The sequence below is a fragment of the Anneissia japonica genome, unplaced genomic scaffold (genome assembly GCF_011630105.1).
Source record: "Anneissia japonica isolate Jap-2015-1 unplaced genomic scaffold, ASM1163010v1 scaffold1511_len2985839_cov193, whole genome shotgun sequence".
Lineage (NCBI taxonomy): Eukaryota > Metazoa > Echinodermata > Crinoidea > Comatulida > Comatulidae > Anneissia > Anneissia japonica.
This window is the reverse complement of record NW_022685291.1, coordinates 1136465-1162096: the sequence shown is the minus strand read 5'-3', so window position 1 is coordinate 1162096 and position 25632 is coordinate 1136465. Positions and strand designations below refer to the sequence as shown.

Sequence of the window (25632 nt, the reverse complement as noted above, 5' to 3'; positions counted from 1 at the left end):
CGCTAGTAATTTTTGTAGGGGCGTGCCACCTGCACCAAGCCCCCACGCCCGCACAACCCTAGATACGCCACTGTGTGATAATGCCACGACGCGCGCACAACGAATCGTTTTTAATGACGATCCGTTCAGACTGCCGCCGACAGTCGACGGCGTCGCGTCGTCTAGCGCTCATAGGCGACGCAGTGATTGCCCGGCTTTAGCCTTACAGATTCCTAAATTTTGAGAGCTTGCTTTACCCCCTGGATCCCATGCTAAGAATCCATTTGTCTGGTTGCGTTTGCGGCTACGGTTGCGTTTGCGTTTCAGTGCGTTGTAAGTTATACAGAGCACGTGCGTTTTAAAGGCCTTTTTGCATGTTCACCACACCGCACGGCGGACTGAAATCAAAATGAATGAATCGCTCCATGGAGCGATTAAAATATCGCATGCGGTGACGGAGACGCAACGAAAACGCAACCGCACTAATGGAAGCACTCTCGTTTACAACAGTCATATCGATTATAACGCACCGCAAACGGAGCTGCAATCGCAACCGGACAAAATTGGATTCTTAGCTTTTTAAATCAAACAGTTGATTTGGCATGACAGCTAAAAGCTATTTTACCTTTTATTTCTCCTTCAGAATACGAAGAAAAGAAATTGTGCGTCATTTATGTTTTTAAAAAAAACATTATAAATCACCAATGGAAAGAGTACGAGGCCTACCTTTCTAGAAGGCAGCATTACAGTTACCGATTTTCAGCTATTAAATGGTGATAACTTGATAGATTTTTCTTGTACCTCATCAGTGCTTTTTTATTTATGTCATTGTGAAAAAGCCCTAGAAAAAATTTGGGAAAAAATGTGGACCTTTGAAAATGGGGGGGGGGGGGGGGTCGTACGACCTTACCCCCTCCCCGCCCCACTCCCCCCCCCCCTTGCATACATCCATGGCTTTTGTAAGAATAGGCCTATACTATATGATGCTTTACCCCTCTGCGATATATAGAAGATATATATATAGGCCCGTGTGTGTGTGGGTAGGTGTGTGTGTGTGAATTCAAAATACTGTATATACTATCTAACAGGCTTCTGCAAGGATACGATGTAGAGATAAGCCTAAAATTGTCTTGCGATAATGCTATAAATTATACATTTGAACGTTAAAGAGGAATCTGCGAGTGCTAACAAACTACAGTCGTTTTCATCAGATAAGATGATAGTCATTCCTGATGGAACCGGAACGAACCGCATCGAACATCAGCTAGCTGCCACAGGCACTTCTACACTGTAACGTAACTCATCAAACAATTTCTGATGAACCACGAGCCGCTTTATTCTGATGGAACTAGCATCAACCGACAGTCAGTCCTGATGGAAATACATGCTGCACTAACCGCTTTAATCATCAAGTCATTCCTGAGAGTAAACTACCACGAGCCTCATTAAACTTTAACATCAACCGACAATCAATTTTGATGAAATTAGCACGGACCACTTTAAACATCAACCGACAGTCAATTCTGATGGAATCTCAGTACCGCTTTAGAGCCGCTTTAAACATCAGCTGACAGGCACACTCCTGATGAATTTAGCACGCGAGCCGCTTTAAACCGCTGACAGTCAGTTCTGATGGATCTAACATAATTATATCATTTCATATAACGTGGTGCATTATGTCAGAATGAGTTTGATTTATATTCTGAGAAAAATGCTCCTGGCAATATGGTATACAGTTTTAACTATATACATAGATGAATTGTACACAATTTACAAAAACTGGCTTTGAAACGTACAGTACAGTGACAGCACAATACATTAATCTAGTTAAAATTTACATACTATGGAATCGACTCTGTATATTTATTGATATGGCACTGACATCTGAAGAATCTAATTCAACTATACCTACAAAAAAATCTTCTATAACATTCAGTGTCCATTTCAAACACAGTTAAAAGAAAAGAATGTGTTTGCGATCAACTGGAAATCCCCAGAATTTTGTTAAATATCTGTACAAACTTCTCAAAGTACTTACTAACTTACATAATTACTTACAAGACTAATTTGCGTGATAGGAAATACATATGTAATGTACGCCTACAATCGAATACTACGGTAATAGTTGAATTCGCCTCAAACCAGTCTACTATCATTTATCAGAAATATATCTGTTCCTATAGGTTTGAATGCAGAAGCTTCCGACCCTTTCAGATCATTAAAGTTACTTAAAATACTATCTCAATCCTGTTTCACTCCTGGGCCCTCTTATGGCCACGGGCCTGACCCAATGGGTCACTCCGCTCGCTTCTCATCTCACCCATGAATATATTTTGGCATCCGAGGTCCAGTGCATGACACGCGCACAAACTGAGTTTGAAATATAACTACCTAAGCTGCAGATCCTCATTGACACCGTTTCCACATTTGTTTGTAGTCAAAATATATAAAGTAGATGCAATAAAATGAAACGAACTTACGAGCGTCAATGCATACACTCAGTTTGTTTTCTTAAGTTGTGGCGTGGAGAAAAATAATTCTTCCATAGTAGTAGAGTATATTACCACATTATGCCTACAACGTTCATAAAGTATCAAAAGAGACAGCTAAACAAATGAATTATTCAAAGGAGCTAATGTTAGTAAGTATGACACTGGTTTCGAAGAATTGTCCGGCCTCATGGTGTAGAAGCTAGTAGCCAATTTTTAGTGGATACTGAAAAAAAATCTGAAAACCCCTCATAATTTAATTTATAAAATTAACTCGTTTACTTAAAATTATTAAATAAGGTATAATTGATACCTGTTTTCGATAATTTACAGATTCTTTGCTATGATAGGGACAATATTATTTTTGTCTTAAAATGGTTGGCCTATTTGTTGTCATTTGGGGGTGTTTACCATAATACCAAAGATATTATATAATTAATCATTGTAATTAAATATTGTAAAAAAAATTTTAAAAAAAACGTCTGTTGGAAAATTCAAGGGAATGTGTAAGCCTACTATAGTTTGGTTGAAGGTGAGCTCTGGAAACAAGGCCCGGGAAATATTTGTTTCCTATGTTTGAAAATACACCTTATCAATTTACTTTCAAATTTCAGTGTTTCTCTCATATCTGAAGATTAGTGAAAAAATTAGGATCATGATACTATGTCCTAACCTTATAAATTATGATGGTGATTAACAATATACAGTAATAACAAACGGGGTTTATCAGTGATTAATAATAATAAACGGAATTTTAGCCAGATTGCATGGCATCTGGTAAATTTCTTTTCTTCTTTGTATGTTTAATCTTCTCGAGAGAAAAAAATCACCCTTTGTGAAATTTCCCAAACTTGCTGTTTAATTCCAACAACCAGTGATCATAATAATTATAGGCGCCCTTGTTATCACGATAAATGAAAACCGATCGACGACTGTTCAGAATTAGAGTCTAAGCCTATATTATTGGTTAACTTAATTATTTGGTCCGTTTAAGCAGCAAATGGAACTCGTATTAGGGCCTAAAGGACAATAATAAAGATCACTAACAACAGGCCATATCAATCGTTATAAAACCCCAGTGCCGTGGCCTACCTAAGGTTTTATTTTGTCTTGTACTCCATGACTGTAGTTATTCACGGGAGATTTTGTTAAATCAGCTGGCGTTTAATATCATTGATGTTAAAAATTTTGCCTTGAGTATTGAATTGTTTTTGTATTTTTGCAGTGATGAAGTGTAATAAATAAATAAATAAATAAATTACAAGTTATGTTTGTACGTCAAATTTTGTATCGGCCAGTCGTCACGCAAGTTCCCTGATGACGTCATGCCCGGAAGTGCGCCCGCGCTAATGGCTGTAGATTGGTCACGTGATAATGCTTTTGTGAGTTTTGTGAGAAGCAGGTAAGGCTTGAGAAGTCGTAGGTTTTTACATTTTGTTTCTTTATTTCCTTTATATTTATGTGCATTATGAATGGCTGGCAATAATCTAAAATGTCTTAAGAATCATACTATGTTTGAAAAATAATGTTCTGTATTTAAATGACGTAAATATTCATTATATTATGCTCTAATCGTCTACAAAGTTTACTGCATTTCGTCACATGGCTGCGTTTCGTGAATGTTTTTGTCTGCCTCAGCTGGAATACGTTTAGGGCTAGCCTAGTGTCGTATGGATTAGCAGGATATGTGTCTGTACATCCACTGCTTCAGTTCGTAGATCAACAGAAAACTGACTAATTCAATAAACAATGTTATATATCTTAACATTATCAATAAAAACAAGTTTATCTTGTTAAAGTGTAGATGTAGCCTCATCATAATGTAGGCTAGGGCTGCCTATATAAACGAAAATAGTTGTCTTATTTTTTTGTCAGACTAGCATAGCAGCAGCGCTTACCCTTGGCCCAACTAGTAGGCCTAGACCTATGATACAATTTACAAAACTTAACGAACAACGTATGGTAGAGGTGGGCCTATCACTATCAAATTCACATGTCAAACAAAGGATTAAGAAGACTGCTACTATATATGAATCCTATTATTCCTCAAATTTTGTAGTCAATCTATTGTCAAATTTTACTCTCACTGAGAAGTTAGGTCTGCATGGGAAATAGGCCTAGGCCTACTTTCCCTCTCCATGAAGGCCTAGGCCCTCCTAGACATAGTCTGTATTTGAAAAATAAAGGGAAATTTCTTGCACAATTGTTTCAGAAAATATACTGCCACAATAGTAGTAGAAATGTACCTTTGTTATTTAGTAACCTGATTTTGTCTAGGCCTTTCTAGCCTAGCTTTAATAATTAAAAAACTGTATCAGCTTCTACCTGTCAGCAGCCCTAGCACTAAGCATTGCATGGAACCATTACTACACATGTAAAATTATATATGAAAAGTTCTGGTAAACGGAGTACTGTAAAATCTGTTAAGTATGAAAACCCTTCAGTACCTTATGAATTCAACTTTTGTGGGAATCTAGCGCGGTGAAATGTAAATGAATGTGCTCCAGCTACTAACCTGTATGACTAAAGACTAAAAGAACACAGTGGCTAAGTTCAAGGCTTGTTTTTGACTGAATGATGACCGTCCCACACATATTTACATCATGCATACATATGAGCCTTCCTTCATTCTTCTACTAGGCCTAGACCTGTGAAAATGAAAAAATCCTAAACTCTCCATTCTATGATTGGCACAGGCTATATTCCACATAAAATGTGTCTTGTGATATTAAATGGATAGCATCCAATTACAATTTTTGTTATTACGCTATGGATTTATGGTACATCCTAACCATGTTTATTCTAAAACTATGATTTTTTTTTGTTCGTACAATACTTGCAGTATACAGTAGGCCTATATTAAAGGTTTTTATTATTGCATTTATTGATTTCTTATGTCTCTCATGCAGAACGTCATCTTTTCTGACAGTTCATTTTTGAGTCTAACCAAAATTTATTTCATCTTTATTCTAGAATCTTATTTTGTATATACATTGCTTTGTATATAATACAGTACCTGTATAGGACAGACAAAAATGGGAGCCACACGTGCAAATACAAGAGGGGGTGGGAAAGAAAAAAACACATCTCAGAAAAGTACTACACAGACTACCACAAAGTCGGCGACAGTCTCTGAGACGCCTTCAAGTAAAAAGGTGAGCAAATTATTTCGTCAACAATTTTTAACAATCTGTCAATCATACAGTAGTTTTGTAACTTTGCAAACAATACAATAGGCCTACTTTAAAACTATTAATATTAATATTGCTGTTACATATACAATTGAACTTATCTAAGTTAATCCTAAATGGCATTGAAAAATTGTTCGACTTAGATAAAATTTGACTTCCAAATCGTTAATTAATGGAAAATGCAACAATTTGGAATGTAAAATAAGATCGACTTAGGTAAGTTTTACTGTAATATTTTTGTTTCTTTGGTTGGTACTGGAGAACTCTTGGACAGACGGGCATTGCCCCCCCCCCCTCTTTTGGGCAATCCTACCGGATACTACCAAGATGTTTATGTATTTTTTGTATTACATTTGTATTTGTAAATTTGAAATGGTTGAAATAAATTATGTAAATGATATATGAAATAATCAAAACGACAAGAAGTGTCAAGGCCTAATTAAAAGCTGAGCACTAGATGCCGCAATAAAACGTAACATGTTGATTTAATAAACTACATATTATTAACAATAAAAATAAATGCTGGAACGATTTCATCTAGTTGTCAGGATACATTAGCAGCCGTGCTTACCATACATTTATTAATATTTGAATATTTGAAAGTGTTCGTTTGCTTGTGCTCTAGTATTTTTGCAGATTTAAATATTTATTTCATATGCAATTTATTGTAACCATTCAAAAGATTCCAGATTGAATCTCCAGAAATTATCCAAAATCAGTGAGCGCATAGAGACAGCTGTATTATGCGCCTTATAAATTGATTGATTGATGCTTAATTTTCAAAAATTTGCTGATGTATTGTTATAAGGTTTGGTTATCAGAGTAGATCAACGAAACCATGTTTCCCTTTGTGTCTATCCCTCTAGGTGTAGAAAGTCTTATTTACTAGCAATCATATCTGAATGAATTGCCTTAGACTGAATTTTTCTACTTTCCTTTCCTAATTTGTTTTCACTTAAAAATTTGAAAATTCAATAATTGTTAAAAAAAAAAACTATATGTATATAATTATGAATAATATAATTTTTGCATTTTTATGATGCTCATAGGGGATGTAATGTTTTGCTTGACATACAAACATTATTGCATTTACACCTAGGGAAAAGGAGTCCATATTTAAATTATGTATAAAAATATTATTGCAGGCATTATTTTCAGGCAAGGTTTAATAAATTCCTTTTTGGGCAATTGAATAATTAGAGTTTCCGAGAATTTATGGAAGTGATTGTGTTGATATTATTTTGAAATTACTGGTATATAGAATATGATTATGTAAAATATAGTTTTTATGGTTGATTAATAATAGGTGCTTCTGTTAATTGGTTTGATGTTGGTTAATTTGGTTTATGTTGCTTTAAAAATTTAATTTCAGAAATTATTTTGATGATTTTTTTTATTTGGCATTTTTCATGGGCAATAAATCGTTAAAATAAGAGTTTAATGTCGTGCACACAACGGTAAAAAATGTTAGGTTTGGTTTACTTGTTCATATACATTTAATAAGGATCATTCATAGACAGTACAATATCAAACTGTTCATATCGTGACACTTAAACTCTGTTTACACTATCAGATTTTATGTGTGGGTAGAGCTTAGGAGGAAGCTGCATTTTGAAAATATAAACAACATCCTAAGCTCTCTATCCAGTGAGTGGCTTTGATAATATCTTTAGGCTATGTTCTCACACGGCAGCTAACGGCTAGCAAGATCCGGATCCTGCTAACCGTTAGCTGCCGTATGTCCATACAAGAAAATCCCGATCCGGATACCAAGCATATGATGATCGAATCACTGGCCAATAAGAAACTGGAAATTGTAAACGCGTACGTGTGATTGGTTGAGGATAGAAACGCGCTCACTTGCTAACCGAAAGCACTTGCTAACCGTTAGAGGTATCTGGATACTGCTAGCGGTTAGCACTAACGGTTAGCTCCCGATCCAGTTACTAGGGCTCTCGTGAGAACCAGGCTTCTATCTTTAATCTCGTATTTCTTTAATCGCTGTCCACACTATCAAATTTGCTGTAACACAATTGTGGGATGTGCCCATATACGGGTGTGATAGTCATATTACACCCAAATATACTGTAGGCATATCAAGTTTCTTTGTCACATAAAATATAATGGTGTGGTTAGTCTTGTGCTGACAATAACATGTTATCCTCATGCTGTTTTGGTCATAAACATTTGAATTATTCACCCTTGTTTGAGTTTAGTAATAGTAATACAGTGTGAAACATGGTTTTCCTGGCTATGCTTCTGCTGGAAATTAAATTAATAAAAAACAAAATGTGATTTTTAATGTTTTATGGGGAGAATTATACAAATTTGGTTACTGTATTCTGCAGTATCTGTATAGCATAATATGCTTGCTAACAATTTGTGTTGCTGCTGTATGCTGAACTGTTAGAGAAATGCTAAAACACATTCATATTCAATTTCCTTAGATGCAGGCCACACCAGATCAGCTACGTATGGCTCAAATGTTATCAGCTGACACAGGAAGTGATAAAAGTGTGGAGATACAGGCCCAAGTTCAACAGGTATGTCTTGGCTTGCTTGTCTGCTAACAGTTTTCAACAATATTTTATTTCAGTCATCATCAGCTTAATCAGAATTCTTAAGAGTGTCCTGGAGACCTGAGTCCCCACATTTGCTTATATGGGTGTGATATGATAAAGCCCATATGGCCCAATCGCAGACATTTGTCAAGACAACAGAACGCCCCAAAAACATTATAGTGTCAACAGAGCATTAGGTATATCTAGGATACTATGTATTATGAATAGTTGACTTTGCAATGATATTTTTGTGCGAATTTAAAAATATGTTGTTTTTAAACACTAAAATTCTCTCGATGTGAGCTTTGATAAGCTGCTGCCTTTGCGGGACTTTCTTCTGCCCTGAAACAACGTGTTCTAACTTGTCTGTGCCATTTTTACTATCAAAATTATGTCTATGATTTGCTTCCCCTATTTTTATTAGTGGCTCTTGACATTTCAGTTAGGAAAATGTTATTGTTAAAAAGAGGATCTTGCCAATTGAACAAGACCCATAAGGTAGTCTCTAAGCAAATTTTATCTACAGTATATGGTTTTTGGTTTTTTTAGGTGATTGACGTCACTGGTAAAAGTGAAGAAGCTATCTTAACAGCACTTCATGATTGTAATTACAACACAGAACAGGCCATCTTCGCCCTTCTAGACACTGCAGATGATCCAGTAAGTATGGTAACTCTTGTTATCTATGTGATCTACATTTGTATCTTAAGTCCTTCTTTTACACCTGTTTGTGTATTTATCTTCTGTTTTCTCTCTCTATATTCTTAGCTTGCTTTAGTCTTTGCCTCTTTTTTTAGGCCAATCAATTTGTATATATTACATAAAATATCAGGAGTATAGGCTTATATGGTTAAAATTTGATGATCCTTCATTTTCTTGTTCAGAATGAATGGCAGACAATTAGTAGTAAGAAAAGTAAATCACAGCAGAATATGCAGTCGTCAAACAAACAGATTGACTCTACCACAGACCTTAAAGACAGCAGATCCGACAAGAGGGAGCGAGGCGACAGGGGAGATGATTTCAAAGAGGGAAAGTCACAGCGAGACGGAAGGTCAAACAGGGGTCGGGGTCGAGTGCCTCCAAGAATGGCAAGAGGTTAGTAAATTTCAATACCATGCAATAATATAGTGTATACTTTACAGTTCGTTAATAGGTTAAAGTCAAAAGCTACGGTGGGGTAGCTGCCACCAAATATGGCAAATTATGAATATACTGTAGTAGTTGTTAAGACATTAATTTTTTTTACAAACCATGCAGAGTCTAAATTTCCAGACAGATGAAGCAAATATGGTGTCCAAGCAGCATCATTTTAAAAATCATAAAAAAATTCATTATTAAAAGCCATATCAACAGTGCCTTAGTTATTTGCAATTTATATGTTTTTGATGCTTCTTAAAAAAAGGTCCTTGTAATCCTTGATATTAATGAATCTGTTTTGCTTTAAAGGGCGTGGCCGAGAAAATGGAGCCAGTCGAGAAAGAGACAATGACGACCAAAGTTTTGGCGGTGATCGGGGTTTTAGCAATGATCGTGACCGTGGTTTTAGTAACGACCGGAGGTTTAATGACAGGAATGAATCAGGCAGGGGACGTGGAAGGAGGTTTGGTAAGTGTATTAGTCCTAAGTTATTATTCACCAACTTGGGTGATTTTCTGTGGTTTCTAGTGATTATGTATGAAATCTTGTTAGTTAGGTATAATCCCTCTTGAATATCTTAATTTGATTGGGTTTACGATATTAATAAAAACTGTGAGCATTATTTTGAATGGATGTGAACACTTTATAATGGTCTTTCTTGGTATTATTAAGTATTATTCTATTATGACTTAACAACAAATATATCTTCATTAATTTTAGTGTGGATGTTTGTTAATTTTGTTTATGGTACATTTTATAGATCATATGAATGGAGGTGGCTCAAGGCGAGGTGGTAGAGGAGGCTCGAGATCTTTCACAAATTCCAAGTTTGGGTAAGTTTCATGCTTTATGATGCAATAATTATAATATAAAATCAAAGTTATATTAAAAATAAAATAAGATAATATGCTTTTTTTTAATTCACATTCTCTCTAAAATTGGTTTTAGAACGTTTGAGGGAGATGCATTTACAGGGGCAAAACCTGGTGACAATGTTTGGACGAATCCTCCAAAGACTTCAGATAATAGGAATAGTAGGTGCAATGCAAGTAATTTCACAGCATCAAGTAAGTATGTCCTGTCACCTTGAAATTAATTTAAGTGTTTGTAAGGAGATATTTTAGTTCTAAGAAAAAATCCTGGAATTGCTCATTTGGGAGTGAAGATTAAAAAGCTTGAGTGGAGACCAAGGGTGCGTTTCTACTGATAAACACAAAATAATCGATTTTTTTAAAACCGCTTTTTTAAAGAGTACCAGACAGCCTGCTCGCGTTGCAACTGCATTTTTGATTTTTAGAAAATCAGTTTTCGTGAAGGAGATTGATTACGTCACCATTTTGTTTATACAACACTTTGTTTTCCTAACTGTATAGGATAGTATCTTTCTCATTCCTGTCATGATGACGAGGAGTAAGATACGATGTGGGGCGAAAAGGCAAATGTTTTTGGCTGTGCTCATCGGCACAATGAACGAGCGACCAAATGAGGACAACGGTAGGCCCAAAAGAGCGGAGAGGAATAGGCCTAATATCCCACCCCCCCCACCCCACCACAAAATAATTACAAAACGAATTCGTCGCTCCACATGTTTGTTGACGTTTTTAGCTTGTAGGTCTATCACTTTTGAAAGATCGCGCCTAATACGATCTAGTCTTTGCAGTGATTGACCTGGAGGTCACATTTCACCTGATAATCGCTTTTTTTGTGTTGCAGCTAAAAGGTGCACAGCCAAAATCGGTTATTTGTTGTTCAAACACGCTATCCGTTGCGTGTTTTTAATCGATTTCTTTTAATCGCTTTTTTCAAAATGGTCCTGTTTCTACTGCGAGAATAAAAGCGATTTTTCGAAAAAGCGATTTTTAATCGATTATTTCTTTTCAGTAGAGACAAGCCCCAAAACATCTCCACTCCCTAAATCTCAAAAATTTGTGGAAAGCATCATGTGTTTATGTTTCTCTTGTGAAAGGGATTCTCACTACAAATAGGCCAGTGATATATTTGCTATTGACAATCCTTGGTGCATGTGTTGTGTGCCTAAATAAATAAAAAGTTCCAAAAGCAGAAATATTTGGTTTATTCCAGCAGTAATGTGTTAGTAATTAGTGAGATAACTGGATTAAAGTCAATGTACCTATGCTTGGTGATTGAAATATAACTTAAAACTCACTGTGATTAAGTTTTGTCTTTCTTTTTTTCTTTTTTCTTTTTTAGCTTGGGACAGTGTACCTAAATCAAAGCCATCAGCAACTCCACCATGTAGTGATGATTGGGGAATTGATGATTGGACTGGAGATGTAAGTCATTTTTAATGTTATATTTTACAACGCATGTTGGGCCACTTAAAGACTGGTTTCGTGGTTTTAGTTGCTTTCTTTCAGCCAAGTATTGTTGTTCAATCCTTGCAAAATGAGATACATTTCATGATCAACACAACTGTGATCCTGAACTTGCATAAAACATCACTTTCTAAAACCTCATAAAATATCTTGCAGGGTGTCAAGGATGCTAGTGAGAATATTTAACTTATTAAAGCTAATAACTTAAACTATTTTCCTTTAGGAGAATTCACTCCCTTATGTGTACTATCAATTTCAGTGCTAGTATTTTTCTCACAACTATTCAAATATTATATTTTATTTGTTAACTTTATTTGCTTACTTTAATGGCCAATGGCTATAAATTTGTATTGGAATTTACTACACTTATGTTTACCAATTACCTTTTAACTTTATTTGCTTACTTTATTGGTCAATTCCTTATTTGTATTGGAATTTACTACACTTATGTTTACCAATTACCTTTTTACATTTTCTTTGTAGCTAAGCAAATCACAGGTGTTTACACCAAGTACAACAGCACCTACAACATTCAAGGAGGACACATCGCCACCTGTATACACTCCTAGCATGGATTCTGCCGTGGTATCTAGTACAATCTCAGCACCTGGTAGTCAACCATCAATGCCCCAAAGGTCAGTTAAGGAATGAATATTTTTTCACCTCCAAAATGACCAGGAAATGCCACTATGCAAGGATTAGCTGTAGCAGCGTTATTGCATGGTGCTATTGTTCGTAATCAAACAGTCAAGACATTTCGGTTTTAATACAATTTTGTGCACCCAAAAATTTGAATTTGAACTTAAGTTTTCTTTATTTTCATGCATTCAAATGGTCATTTGGGAGACAAATTCAGTTTCATCATCATCATTTATTTTAATGGTTTTATATTATTATTCTGATAACTCTATGGTACGTGCCTATTCACATGCCTATATTATGTCGTCCTTCTTAGATGATATCCATAATGTACAATACTTATATGGCCTAAATGTTCATTTTTCTCTTAAAGCATTGATATTGCAACGTTACTAGGCAAGCCACCAGGATCAATGTCCTCACCATCACCTGTAGTGGGCGAGTCCATCCAACCACCACCTAGGCCTCAACCTGATGTCTTTACACAGTTTGCAGAAATGAAACCTCCATCACATACAAATAAAACTATTGACCAGGTATACATACTATTTTTTATTTTCTTCATGTCCAACAGCTAGGACTCTCCCCAGTTAAATGATGCTGTATGTACCAAGTCGCTAATGAGGCTTAGGGATTGAGTTGTTTTTAATGGTGGTAAAAATCTGTATTTCTGACATGATTTCAACTCAGGACTCTTAAGATTGGAAGGCAGAAATCCTTACCACCAAGCTACAAAGTAATGCTGTAGCATTGTAGTTAAGATGCTTGTCTTCCAATGCCAGGGTCTTAAAAACTCCCAGGTTGTTCAATTCCTGTTACGGTAAAAAGGATTTTTTTCTCAAACCAGAAACAACTTCACACCGTAAGACTTGGTTGATGTATAGCACCATGTTTGTGTGTTTGTCTTGTGACATGTCCTCAATGGTAACAAGATGAATCTCTCTTAATTTGCCTGTCATAGGTTGTTGTTCCTGTTCAACAAGTACCTGTTCAGCAACAACGGCCTGCACCTGTTGCAAATCAAGTAAAGCCGGCACGAAAGAAACTACCTCCTCCATCCAAGGTATGAATCAACCAGACACAATGTCAGTTGACTTTGGAATCTGATAATGTTGTTATGTTGCTTGTAAATGATGATAACCATCTGACACCTCATTTGAAAACCTATCATATCCATGGTTCTCATGATACATCTTTTCATCAAATCTGAAGCAAGCAAGTGTATAAAAAAATTCCTTTACCTTTATGTAATCTGGTGGATTTACCATGTAACCATTTAAAATATCCCTAATATCAAATACTATTTGACTTGGTACCAGTTTACCTTTGTAATAAATGTGGTGCAGTTTTCTTACCCTTGACTTTTCTTGGTATCAAATGTCTTTACTCATGTTGGTACTAATTTACTTAACCTTGGTTCGAGTTGACTTTGTTATCAGTTGACTTATTGCAACATTGATCTCAACAGATTCCAGCATCAGCAGTAGAGATGCCTGGATCGACTCGTGGCCTTGGATCTCTGGATGTACAGTTTGGTGTGATGGACATGGACCCTTCATCAGGCTTCAGCATTGGAATTAACATACCATCTTCATCTGCAGTGCCATCAACTGCTCAACCCACATCCTCCTTGCCAGTCAGTGGTTCGATGCCACCGGGTATAACCCAAAAACCAGGGGTATTTAGGTAAGATTGTGTCAGTTGGTTCAGGGATGTAGTTATGGGTGGGCGGGGGCCACTCAGCCTTAAAGTTTTGCGGCCCAGTCTAAAGCTAATTTCATGGCCCTCCACACATCCAATATTAACCCACTTTTCCATCCTTGGCAAGTACAGTTTGGAAACCAACATTGCTAGCTTACGTCCTAAAGCAATGTTCAAGCCATGGCGAGTTGATTGGCCGAGCGGTTAAGTCAGGGCACCGCAACCATCAGCTCAACCGTCCGGTGGGGGAACAAGTGTTCTCGGATGAGGACTTTAAACCGTAAGCTCAGTGGACGCATTTGGCTTGTGTGCATCCTTCAAGAAGAGTAGGGGGCTACCCCGGTGTACTGGTCCATTAAGTCACCTGTTGTTAAATGGATATGGATTAAGTTCACTTATTGGCATATCCTTGGTGCTCGTGCCTAAAGAAATGAAATGAAATAAAAATGAAATCCTTAAAATTCACTCTTATTATTTAGAGTTTACCAATGTTTTTACCTGCCCACCCTAAGAAAATTTCTATTACCCACCCTTAGTTTTCAACAGCTACAAACATGTTGGTTTGGTGGTATCTATTCATTGATAACAATTCATTTTTGTGTTTGGTTTATGTTTATTGAATTAGTTAATATAGCAAGTATTACATATTGTACAGTGAGTAATAATTTTGTTTTGTATTGTCTTTTTAATGGTCTAGTGTTGAAGACAGTTCTGTTTCTAGTAGCTATGCGTACCCATCTCAGAGGACAGATACATTCTCTGCATCAAGTCTGCCCTCAAGTAATACCGGGAAAGTGCACTTGCCCTTTGGTGGCTTCGAACAAGCGAGCATGACAGAGAAGACCTCGCAGAACAAGGTAAAAATGTCTTGGATTTTGGAATTGTAGTATTTATGTGATATGTTATAGTGAAGTAATTAAATTTTGGTATAAATATGGCGACACATTATTAGTTGTGTTAAGTAGTGGCCATTGCTGTTTGGATTTTAGATATCAACACCAGTTGCTATTCCTCTGCCAAATCAGAATGATCTGAAAGCGAATACCTACATGAGTGCACAAAGCCAAGGATCCATGGACACATACTCCACAAGTCAACAATCACAGATGTCCAGAAGTACAACATCTACACTTTCATCAAGTGTACTATCCTCAACTAGTGTTCTCCATCAATCAGCACCTGGATATCCGCAACCACATGGTTCAAGAACGGTAAGAGATTAATATTTACTGGTTTGCACAATGTGGTTTTGCAGTATTTAAGTGTAATGATTTATTACTCAATATGATGTTTTTTATACTTTCGTTCTTCTGAATAATCCTTGAGGAACACTTTGGTATCCACTGATTGAGTTTCTGGAACTATTAAAAGGATATATTAACAATTGACTGCCAGACCTTTTTGTAAGTTTCCTTCCCGTATGCCAAACATGTACAAACATACTTTTTTGGAATTTTATCTAGTCATATATCATCAAAATGATGTCTAATAGATTGGGCGGGAAATTATTAGTTGATAAGTAAACTCGTCGATGGCACTGTGACAGCACTTTTTATTGACTATGCCCAGTGCAAGTTATCTCGTCCTCTTTTTGCATTGGTTGGTATATGTTCAAAGGGCGCCCCCATTTGTACTACTGGCAACATAACACAACACACATACATACGTAATTTGTACGTTATCGTCTAGGTGTATCTTCCCCGAACTACCAGCCGTTGAGTCTACAATGTATAACAAAGAAGTAATAAATGCTAGAATGTTACCCCAATTTTGACGAGAGTACTCGTCCTTTGTGCCCTCAGCAACAGCCTGTGGGATGAGTATACACATCACTGGCAGCCAACGTGTTAATATTGAAAGCCAGAATTGACAAGATATTTGTTCGGTAATCTACAACTAAATATAAATGTAGGAACTTGAGTGGACTTAATGCTAATAGCAGGTAAAAGATTGTTGACCCATGTTTTTTCCAGAGTCAAAGTTCATATGGCAATACTGACCAATCATCTGGACCAACTGGTGGGCTACCAAACTCAAGGCCCTCGGGCAAAACTGATTCATACACAGGATCTGTGTCAACAATTACAGGACTCGGCAGTAATGTAATGCCATCTAGTGCCCACGGAAAAGGAATTAATCCCGGAAGCCATAACCAAGGATTATCCAATACTGTTCCGTCGGGAATGAATGTCTCTGTTCCAAGTAGTCTGACAGGTTCCGGCTCCAATGCTTTTGGTTCCTCGTCTCTGAGTTCTTCAAGTGCAAATAGTAAAAGTGCCGCCAGTGTTGGCGGTGGCAATGCCCTGAGTGGACTGACGAACTCTTCGCAATCTACCAGCCATTCTGGGCTTGGATCCAGTTCATTGAATACAGGATTAAGTGGGAGTAGCCAAATGACCACGAGTAGTGTATCAACGCATACCAGTGTACAGACTTCACCGATGTCATCAAGTAAAATTGGATTAGATTCCAGGGTAAGTCTTTAACCACCAGAAAACTACAAACTTTTTATAGTTTAAAGATCAGATACAAGTCAACAGACAGACATATTTAGATGTATGAGCTTGAACACTATTTACTTCATAAGCAATAATAGATGAGGAACTTATTTTGTTTCAAAATATTTCTAAGATAAGTTTAGGGTTTCTTTAACAAATTGATTTTAATTTAATTCTAATTTTGTAATAAGATATTTGTTATTTTGCATGATTATTAATGCTTGTAATCTGAAGTTCTTTTCTTGTAAATGATGATAACCATCTGACACCTCATTTGAAAACCTATCATTTCCATGGTTGTCATGATACATATTTTTCATTTCATATCTGATACAAGTGAAGACCTACTGGTAATGGATAGCATTTATTATTATGTTGAAAGTTATGTAAATGTTACTATAAAATGTTATAAGTTATGTGTTATATTATTATTAACTCTTTTTAATCCTTGATCTCTCCAGTTGGACAACAGTAGTCATCCATCCAGAGGGACATCTGGTCTGGTATCACAAACATCGTTAGCATCAGCATCATCTTTAGGAGTTTCTCCAGTTACTGCCAGTACAACGTCCTCATCGCTTGGTTACATAAGCACATCTGCTTCCTCATTGTTGTCGTCAACGAGAACAACACAAGCATCAACAAGTTAGTAAATCACAAGATTCAACTTAAACTACCAACTGGTCTTGTGATCACTGGTGGCTAAGCGGGGGACAGGGGTTCTAATTCCCCCCACTGGACAGGTCAAGCCCCCTGCCAGACAGAGCTCGTCGGGCAGTCAGACCAGAAAACATATAAAAATAGGCCCCCACCAAGCCAACACATCTCTGTCACAGTCTGAGAGTGCCATTTCTGGCCATCGAGAAGTTGCTATTCTTTAAAAAAATCTCATTTGGGAGGGAGAACTCCCTCTCCACCCCTTCCCCCAGCTTGAGCCTACGAGCTCAAGTCCACCTGTCGGACAACTTAGCCCCCCCCCCAGAAAATATATCCTAGAGCCACCACTTCTTGTGATAGCTATGCAGTTTGCTACTTAATTAATAAGTGTTGTTTATGATAATAGGTATATTATATATAACAACATCCAATTTCAAGAAAATTCTGTATAAAACTGTTAGTTCTCAAAAAGTATTTTTTGAGGGAAACACAGAACTACTCATTCACAATTTATGATTACAACACAAAATAATTAAGTTGCCAAAATAGGCCTATTTTCTTAGACCAAATACTTTCTGACGTATATTGTTACAAACCTGTCTCTTATACACATCTGATGTGTATAAGAAACAGCCAATGGTGAGTATACCTGTCAATTGATTGACTAAAGTTGTTACTGGGCATATGAAGTGTTAAATCCGTAAAGGCTATGAATTACAACTGTAACTGGTGACGTTCTTGAATATTACCAGGTTTGTTTGAATGATGACAAACAAGCGCATTTTCTGAAATTTCTGATGAACATTTTAATCAGTGTAGCACTGACAAACATTACCTGGTTTATTCTACTACCGCAATTAGTAACCCTCATTTTGTTGACAACACAAAAAATATTAAATCTGGAAATACGGACGGGAAATATTGATGTTGATTACCTGTTTTCGGTCGGTTTATACAGTGTTTATAAAGCTAACGTTTTAAAAAATCTTAACAAGTGGAACCATAGGTCCCTCTTTACACTTTTTTTAACACAGAAAAATATGAGAAAATGGTTTTAATTCTTTTTTTCCAAAAATCAAATTATTAAAATTGTACATGTAAAGGAATCTCTTTTATACCATAACTTTATTTTTATATGATGTAAAATATTGATGTTGATGAGCGATACATGCTGTAAATTGTACTACTGAATTGACGAATAAAAGTGGGATGAACCCACAAAAGAGAAAAAAAAAAAAAAAAAAAGAAAAAAAAAAAAAAAAAAAAAATATTAAATCTGTGAATTACTTTTTATTTTTAGTTTGCACAACAGACGGCACTTGCTACTGGGCGTGATGCTAGCGGGCTCAGCAATACTGCCTACTCGGTAACAGAAGCAAGTAAATTTCAAAGAACAGATGCATCGTCTCCAGTAGCAACCATTGCTACTCAACAACAAACACAACAGCAAGGTAAAAATCCGTATTGCTTTTCATTCTTTCACCAAGCAAGTTAGTGCTTATTCTTATGACAATTTTTTGATGAAAAAGGCATCCAAGCCTAAGCATGCTCTCATGTCGGAGGTGAAAAAAACACAAATGTCCTAAAGGATTAACGTTTGGCTGTAAGATAATGTTCCTCCTTCTTCCACTGAAAACCTTGGTTTATACTCGGGCAGCATCTGGTTTTAATTAATTGCTTGGCTCCTTCAATAAGCTTCCCATGAGAGTAATTGGAATAAAGGATAATGTATCCTTTACATGTTGTATTGGCACTGCACCGTAATTCCTGCAGGTCCCCAAGGGCCCGGCCAAAATTTCCAATTTGAAATTGGACAAAAAAAAAAGATTGTCATGATTAATCATATTATGTCAATGATTATCATAACTATTGGTTATGCTTGAGTGATTTTATATAATTATTTCAAATCAATATTGATGCTTGTATTCTTGTGATATTATCTTTACTTGTAAATGATGATAACCATCTGACACCTCATTTGAAAACCTATCATGTCCATGGTTCTCATGATACATCTTTTCATTTTTATCTGATACAAGTGAAGAAGGATTGAGCAATAAAATATAATAGTGTTGGTAGTGGCTAATTATGTAAATAAGTATATCATATATTATGTTAATGTGTTTTGTTTGACCATGCGAATTTAAAATTAATTTCATTACATTGTAAATTAACATTTCATCTTAATTTCTTCTTCTAGGCCAAACAAATCATCACCAAACGCAAGCAGCACAACAGCAGCCATCTTTCATTAACCCCACAGTTCCCCCTGGCTACAGCTACGGAGGATTCCCATTTTATCCAGCAGGATTGGCAGGCCCAGTCCCAGGTCTACAGTACACGCCAGCAGCGGCTATGTTCCCCGCTATGAACAATATGGTGAGTAGAAAAAAAGAATGACTTTATCCCATCAAAATTGCACCCTTTAAAATTGATGTATATTTCATGCAGTTGGCTAGAATTACAATTTTTGTTTATATTGTTACAAACAATATAAAATTAGTCATCATCAGCATTCAGGAAAGTGAGGTCACAGAGGTCACTTTTGCTTTGTAAACACATAAACTAGTAGTAAAATTACGTATAGTGAACTGAAAATTAGCCGAATATCTTACGTTTTGCCCTCTACAATTGATGTATATTTCATGCAGTTTCCAATTTAAACTAGAATTACAATTTTGTTACATTTTTCATTGTCAGCCTTAATATCTTTTAAATTATGCTAATATATTATTGTACTAAATATTATATCCTGCTTGATTAATTGAGTGTTGTAAAAATTATTTGGGGCAATTTTGAGCTTGGAGATCGACACAGCTTAAGTAAAAGTAATACAGTGTTCATCTGTCAAGTTAAGCTCACTGTCAAGTTATATGTGACAAAGTATTTAGGATTTTTTCCCATATAATGGTATAATATGACACCATCATGCCCAAATATGGGTAGGATCCAGATATTTGTCACATAAAAGTGTGGTCAGAGTATTATAGTGTATTTTGAAAGGCGCTTGCTGTTGGATGCCTGTTCAATACTAAGTACAATAATTATAGCTTGTATGTAGCATTGACACTGACTTTTTTCTCTGCTAGATTCCCCAAGCAACAAGGTCACAATCAGGAACAACACCACATACAGGCTTTCAGCAACACAATACATATGGCCAACACAACTCCCATACAACATTTGCAACAGGTAGGAATCGGTTATATAATTTTTAATAATATTGTCTTTACAAGTTTGTGTAAGTCTTTTTGATTAACTCTGCATCGTCACTAAATATGATGTGTTATATAGCACTTTCGTTCTTCTGAGCAATTCCTGAGGAACCCCTTTGTTATCAACTGATTGAGTTATTTTAACCTTAACCATCATAAGAGATATAAGTTGATGATTGAAGATATTTATCTGGTATTTCTGAACGTTGATTATTAGGGTATGATGATCTGCCTGGTACACAAGATTTTAAGACTGGGTACGGTGGAGTGTCACAAACACAAAGCAAAAACACAGGTACGGCAGGTAAGAAAGAAGAAACCTGATCTGTATTATTTCTTTGGGTGTTGTTTACATATGAATTCTGGATTATTAATTGTTGTTGATGTAATAATATATTCACTAATGGCCTGATCAGTTTTAAAATTTCTAATTTGTGTGTATTGGAGACATTTGTGTGTGAGTAATGTCTGTATATTCCTGCATGGGGAGAGAGATGATTCAGGCAATGTTTGAAAAATAGATTAGCTAATTCTGATTGGCTCTTCAAAATTGATAAGCTAATTCTGATTGGCTTTTCAAAATAGATAAGCTGATTCTGATTGGCTTTTATAATTGACTTTTTTACATCCAACAACTAACGACTGCAGTGATACCTAATGCTTGTGTGTTTTTCCATGTTTTTACAGTTGGCAGAAGCTCAGGTAATTTACTGCATGTGTTAATGTTAAACTAATACCTATGTGTCTTGTGTACCGAGAGCTGCCTAAAAAGAGTAGGTGGGGAAACAAGGAAAATAGCCTTAGACCTGAGCTAATTGTTGATGCTTAAAAGTTGGCTTCCTATTAACAAACCTTGCATATCAATGCACTCAAATGCAGGGGACAATCAAGTTAGATCCCTAGTAATAGCTTCATGCGGTTTAAATCCTCTCGGCAGTCCTTTACCTCATTTAACAAACAATGCAGAATGCTAATCGGGAAAGAGATTTATGTTTTTCCCTTTGTTTTGATTGGCTATTAACAAACTGAATAAAACAAACAGTAACTGGATTAATATTGCATAATACATGTTTCTCATGTTCTTTTTAATTAGCAGACAAAATGTTTGGGATAAGATTAATAGTAGTGATACTACTACTACTACTACTAATAATAATTTAATATACTGTATTACTGTTTATTTTCGCATACAGAATGTTTCGCGATTTTGTACTTTCTTGATGTTTTCGCGTGTTGATATTTTCACGGACGCTGTTTTCGCAGTTTAGGTATTTTTGGCCTAAGCCTTTGTGCATACCACGATCGTTAGGATGTGTTCACAAACATTCAGAGGTGGGCCTTTTTGTCTAGTTCTAGGCCACTCTCTACCCTAGCTATGGTTATCATACCACTTCGTAGCCACACTAGGCCCTACTTTCACTTGGCACTAGGAGCAGTTGTGGTGTTTGTAAGTTGGTAAATTTACGGTAATGACTTCATTCACAAAAATTAAACTGTTGAGAAATATACCACTAATACAGTATAAAGTACATGCTTGCCACTCATTTGCTATGACTGAATTTCTTTTGCAAGTGTAGGAAATGTATGATATCAACCTTTTATTGTGATTTTTATATTCTCCTTGACAACAATGCAAAAGATTTGTGCAGACTCTTGTGGTAATGTTTGAGTTGTGCATTGCTGGATTTAAACCAGTAAGATTATAGAGCACCACCAACATATAGACTTGTTGATTGCTAAAGTGATTATGTATAATTAGTTTGTGATATCTTGTTAACCTTTAATTAACTATCCTACCTTATGTCCAAGTGCTTTGATAATTTTTGTTTTTGTTTATATTATTTTTAATTTTAATGCAACATTTTTTAACCTTTGACCTGCCAGTATTGTGCTTCATTGTGATTTGCTCTATCTTGAATTAAAGACTAGTGAACAAAGTAATAATTTATCTCATATAGTACAGTATTTGGAAATCTAATTGAAATGTATTGCTTATTTTGTTATTCTACCCTGCCAATTGTCTTTTTAGTTATTTACATGAAAAGAGAATTCAAAATCTTGTTTGTTTTATTTTATATTCACCATTAATAATAGATCCGATTGTGCTACATCCATAGTTCATTGCACATAACTTTAATGTTGACTTTTTATTTCAATTTTCACATTTTTGTTTTTATTTTGTGTTATCACAGTTGTCACATCATCCTCTGGACCATCAGATCTAACAGGTTCCTCATATACCAACAAGACGCATACAGCATTTGATTCAAAGAGTTTCCATGGTACTCCGCCGCCATTCAATATCCCACTTGCCGGAGCCGGCCAAGGAGGACACATTAATCCACCTTATGCCCACACCCACAGCCCCTTTGTACCAATGATGCAGCAAGCTCACATGTTGCCGCATCAGATGCACGGTGACGGGCAAGGTGGATCGACACAGCGTTCGCAGACGTCTGCCACTCAAGGGAACAAAGGAACGTATGGAAACAAAGGAACATATGGTTGGGGAAGTTAAATTTGCAATCAATTATTGGGGATTTATTTGTGCATCCCATAGAATGCTTTTGAAAAATATGTAAAAATGTGGTTCTTGGCTCTGTAGAGAACTTTTATTGTTCGCTAGGTTTTTCCATCCTTCTTTGTATCAATGTACAAATTGTAGTATACATCATTCGTGCTGACATGCGGTTGTGCCTATGCTCGTTTAAAATCCCTGGCTTGTCGGATAATTTTTTGTATGTACGTAGTTTTTGAAAACAGAGTGTGTTTATATGTAAGTGGTTTTTCTGAAAGAAATCAAGATTTAACCATGATCGAAAGGCATTTGCAAAATACACAGAAAAAAACAATATTTTTCACACTTTGGAGTTTGGTGTCACACAAAAGGAAATGTGTTTTGGGATTCAGGTGGCTTTCCATTTAATGTAACCATTGCATCTGAAAACCATTAGTCATGTAAATATTTTAATCAAAATCAACCAATGAAATACTCCCACAATTTTTTATTACCGAGGTCAAGTTCTGCAGTGTCATGCGATATCTTATTTTAAGTGTGGTCTGAAATACAGTAGTAGTGAAAGTAGTAGTTGTATTTGTTTCAGTGCTACAGTGTGAAAAGATTATTGTTAATATTTTCTAATTAAATCCTATAAATTGTGTTAAATACACTAATACATCAACACTTGGAAATGAAATCTCAATTTTAATTAATTTTATTTTTGAGTGTAATTAAAAAAAGCATCCTTCAATATATAGTAGTTTGTTATACTGTTTCCTTGTCTTGTATCATTTTCCCTAAATATGGTAGATTTTTATTTATTTATGATGTTGTTCAAAAGAAATATTGTACAAAAAAAATAACAAGATAAATTAATACACAACATAATATTTCTCTTTCAAAGGAAGAAATTTTTATTAAATGTTAAGTGTAAGGTGCTAAGGTTATCTTCATAGCCTGAACGTTTTAGATAATGTCTGCAGATTTGTTTACATGGACAAATTAAAGTTTATAAAGTTTAAAAACACTTTAAACAGCATGATTTCATAAATGTTCTTGTAGTATACAATCACAGAAGCAATACACATGTGTTGCCACTTTTATTTTGTCAACACCTGTGTTGTGTGGATGTCTGCATTATCTCAACACCTGTATTTAAATTAAACCTGTATTTTTAATATAACCTTGGCTTTTCCACCTTTTGTTGTTTCTTACCGCATGTGTTTTGTTGACACCAGTGTCTTGTAGGCATCTGTAAATTACTGTTGCATTATTATATTAATTTATCTGGTGCTTGATAAATATAGATTTATATATCTCGCCACAATCCAAACAACATATTTTGTTATCTGTCCAGCTTTGGCAGACGAGCCACCAATATAGCACAGTTTTGCCCAATATTTAATTATCCAGATTAATTTTAAAATGGTGATAGTAACTATATTATATTTTATTAATAGTTATTTCTATCATTTTTATTTCAATGCACTATTTTCTTTCTAAATTATTGCATAAAAGTGGTTTATCTTGCATGAATTGTCATAGTTTAAAGATTTTCATTTAACAAATGCATGTTAACTGCTTGTAAAATGAATTTAGCTATTGTGATGGGATTGTCAGGAAAGCAACCTCAACCAAACTGAATCTGGTATTAGATTGAAATTTTCATTTTAATATGATGATGACGCCATTTATCATTATCAATTTTCAGTCTTGTGAATACTGTATATGTATGTAACACTAGCCTTTAAATAGATATGAATGTTTGAACGTAAATTTTATGAAAAAAAAAAAAGGAAACAGTGCAAGTTACCTGCATCAGGTTTCATATCTTTTCTTTTTTGTCACCTATGTAAATTATCTATTTGCATATATGTAAAATACCCTATTTGCATATTGTAAATTATATTGAACACTGTTAGGAAATGCATATCCTTGAATTTAGTATCCAGTAGACATGCATTTTTTTGTTAGTCAATCTTTGTATTTATTTCTTTAAAATTACTTAATTATACTATTTGACGCGTACGAGATTAAACAGGATCTGTAATGATGGTTTGTCCAAAAAAAAGAAAAAGCAGTTTATGAATTTTAGTGTTTTATGTGTCATTTAAATGTACGCCTACATATTCCCATAGTTACCAACTTGCATCGTGCGGGACGGTCCTGCATTTTAAAGTGATTTTGGATGAAACATGCATTTTGCAGAAACACATGCGTGATCCTAAATTTGTCACGCAGTTAACACAAGTCTGTGCGTGATAACAATTTATCACAAATTCAGGGGAAAGAAGCCGAAAGGTCCACTGATTAATCTCGGATAAGATAGTATATAATACATACTCTAAGTATCGAAATGCACGCCATCGTGTCGGGATTCAATATTTCAACATTAATTATGTTATCAGGAATTGAAAATATTCAAATTAAGATATCCCCAATTACTAGCCAATAAAAAAAAATGGTTCGTGTGACCTCCAGATTATCTAGCCGGATGAAAATTACTACAAAATGCCTCCAGGTTATCTACTATATTGGATGACAAATATGGAGAAGAAACAAACTGAATTTGAACAATCGCTCGAAAATTTCACAGATATGACAACTGAAACAGAGAAAGAAAGTAGTTGATTGTACTACAGTACTCGCATGGTTAAAATGGAATCTGAATTAAATGAAAAACAGAAAATGATAATTTGGACAGTAACATCTTGAAAATGGAAAGA

At 35.5% G+C, this 25632-nt stretch overlaps 2 protein-coding genes across 6 annotated transcripts; both read left to right on the top strand.

Annotated features, from left to right (window-relative positions):
- The first annotated feature begins 3756 nt into the window (after positions 1-3756).
- On the top strand, positions 3757-17199 carry LOC117110231 (protein lingerer-like). 3 transcript variants are annotated; one of them, XM_033252875.1, is made up of 17 exons: positions 3757-3870; positions 5442-5623; positions 8107-8202; positions 8770-8880; positions 9105-9318; positions 9670-9828; positions 10121-10193; positions 10309-10427; positions 11572-11654; positions 12180-12331; positions 12709-12871; positions 13297-13398; positions 13804-14021; positions 14734-14893; positions 15062-15247; positions 16010-16510; positions 16996-17199. In XM_033252875.1, the coding sequence occupies exons 2-17, from the start codon at positions 5504-5506 to the stop codon at positions 17182-17184; spliced, it is 2646 nt and encodes an 881-aa protein (XP_033108766.1). In that variant the 5' UTR covers positions 3757-3870; positions 5442-5503; the 3' UTR covers positions 17185-17199. The 3 variants fall into 3 exon arrangements, with proteins under 3 accessions (XP_033108766.1, XP_033108755.1, XP_033108760.1); XM_033252864.1 differs by having other exon boundaries at positions 15026-15247; XM_033252869.1 differs by having other exon boundaries at positions 3863-3887; positions 15026-15247.
- A 2198-nt stretch (positions 17200-19397) lies between these two features.
- On the top strand, positions 19398-24995 carry LOC117110210 (ubiquitin-associated protein 2-like). Of its 3 annotated transcripts, XM_033252842.1 has the most exons (5): positions 19398-19570; positions 20281-20383; positions 20624-20701; positions 21094-21108; positions 22599-24995. In XM_033252842.1, exons 1-5 carry the CDS (start codon positions 19547-19549, stop codon positions 22922-22924), a joined length of 546 nt encoding a protein of 181 aa, XP_033108733.1. In that variant the 5' UTR covers positions 19398-19546; the 3' UTR covers positions 22925-24995. The 3 variants fall into 3 exon arrangements, with proteins under 3 accessions (XP_033108733.1, XP_033108742.1, XP_033108734.1); XM_033252851.1 differs by lacking the exon at positions 21094-21108; XM_033252843.1 differs by lacking the exon at positions 21094-21108 and having other exon boundaries at positions 20624-20710.
- The last annotated feature ends 637 nt before the right edge of the window (positions 24996-25632 follow it).

Bases quoted from the DNA above. Each gene is read 5' to 3' on its own strand.
- LOC117110231 (XM_033252864.1), top strand. From the start codon at position 5,504: ATGGGAGCCACACGTGCAAATACAAGAGGGGGTGGGAAAGAAAAAAAC. The intron at 10,194-10,308 runs GTAAGTTTCATG...AATTGGTTTTAG, and splicing joins TTCACAAATTCCAAGTTTGG to AACGTTTGAGGGAGATGCAT. The intron at 16,511-16,995 runs GTAAGTCTTTAA...TGATCTCTCCAG, and splicing joins AAATTGGATTAGATTCCAGG to TTGGACAACAGTAGTCATCC.
- LOC117110210 (XM_033252842.1), top strand. From the start codon at position 19,547: ATGTTCCCCGCTATGAACAATATG. The intron at 19,571-20,280 runs GTGAGTAGAAAA...TTTCTCTGCTAG, and splicing joins TCCCCGCTATGAACAATATG to ATTCCCCAAGCAACAAGGTC. The intron at 20,384-20,623 runs GTAGGAATCGGT...GTTGATTATTAG, and splicing joins CCATACAACATTTGCAACAG to GGTATGATGATCTGCCTGGT.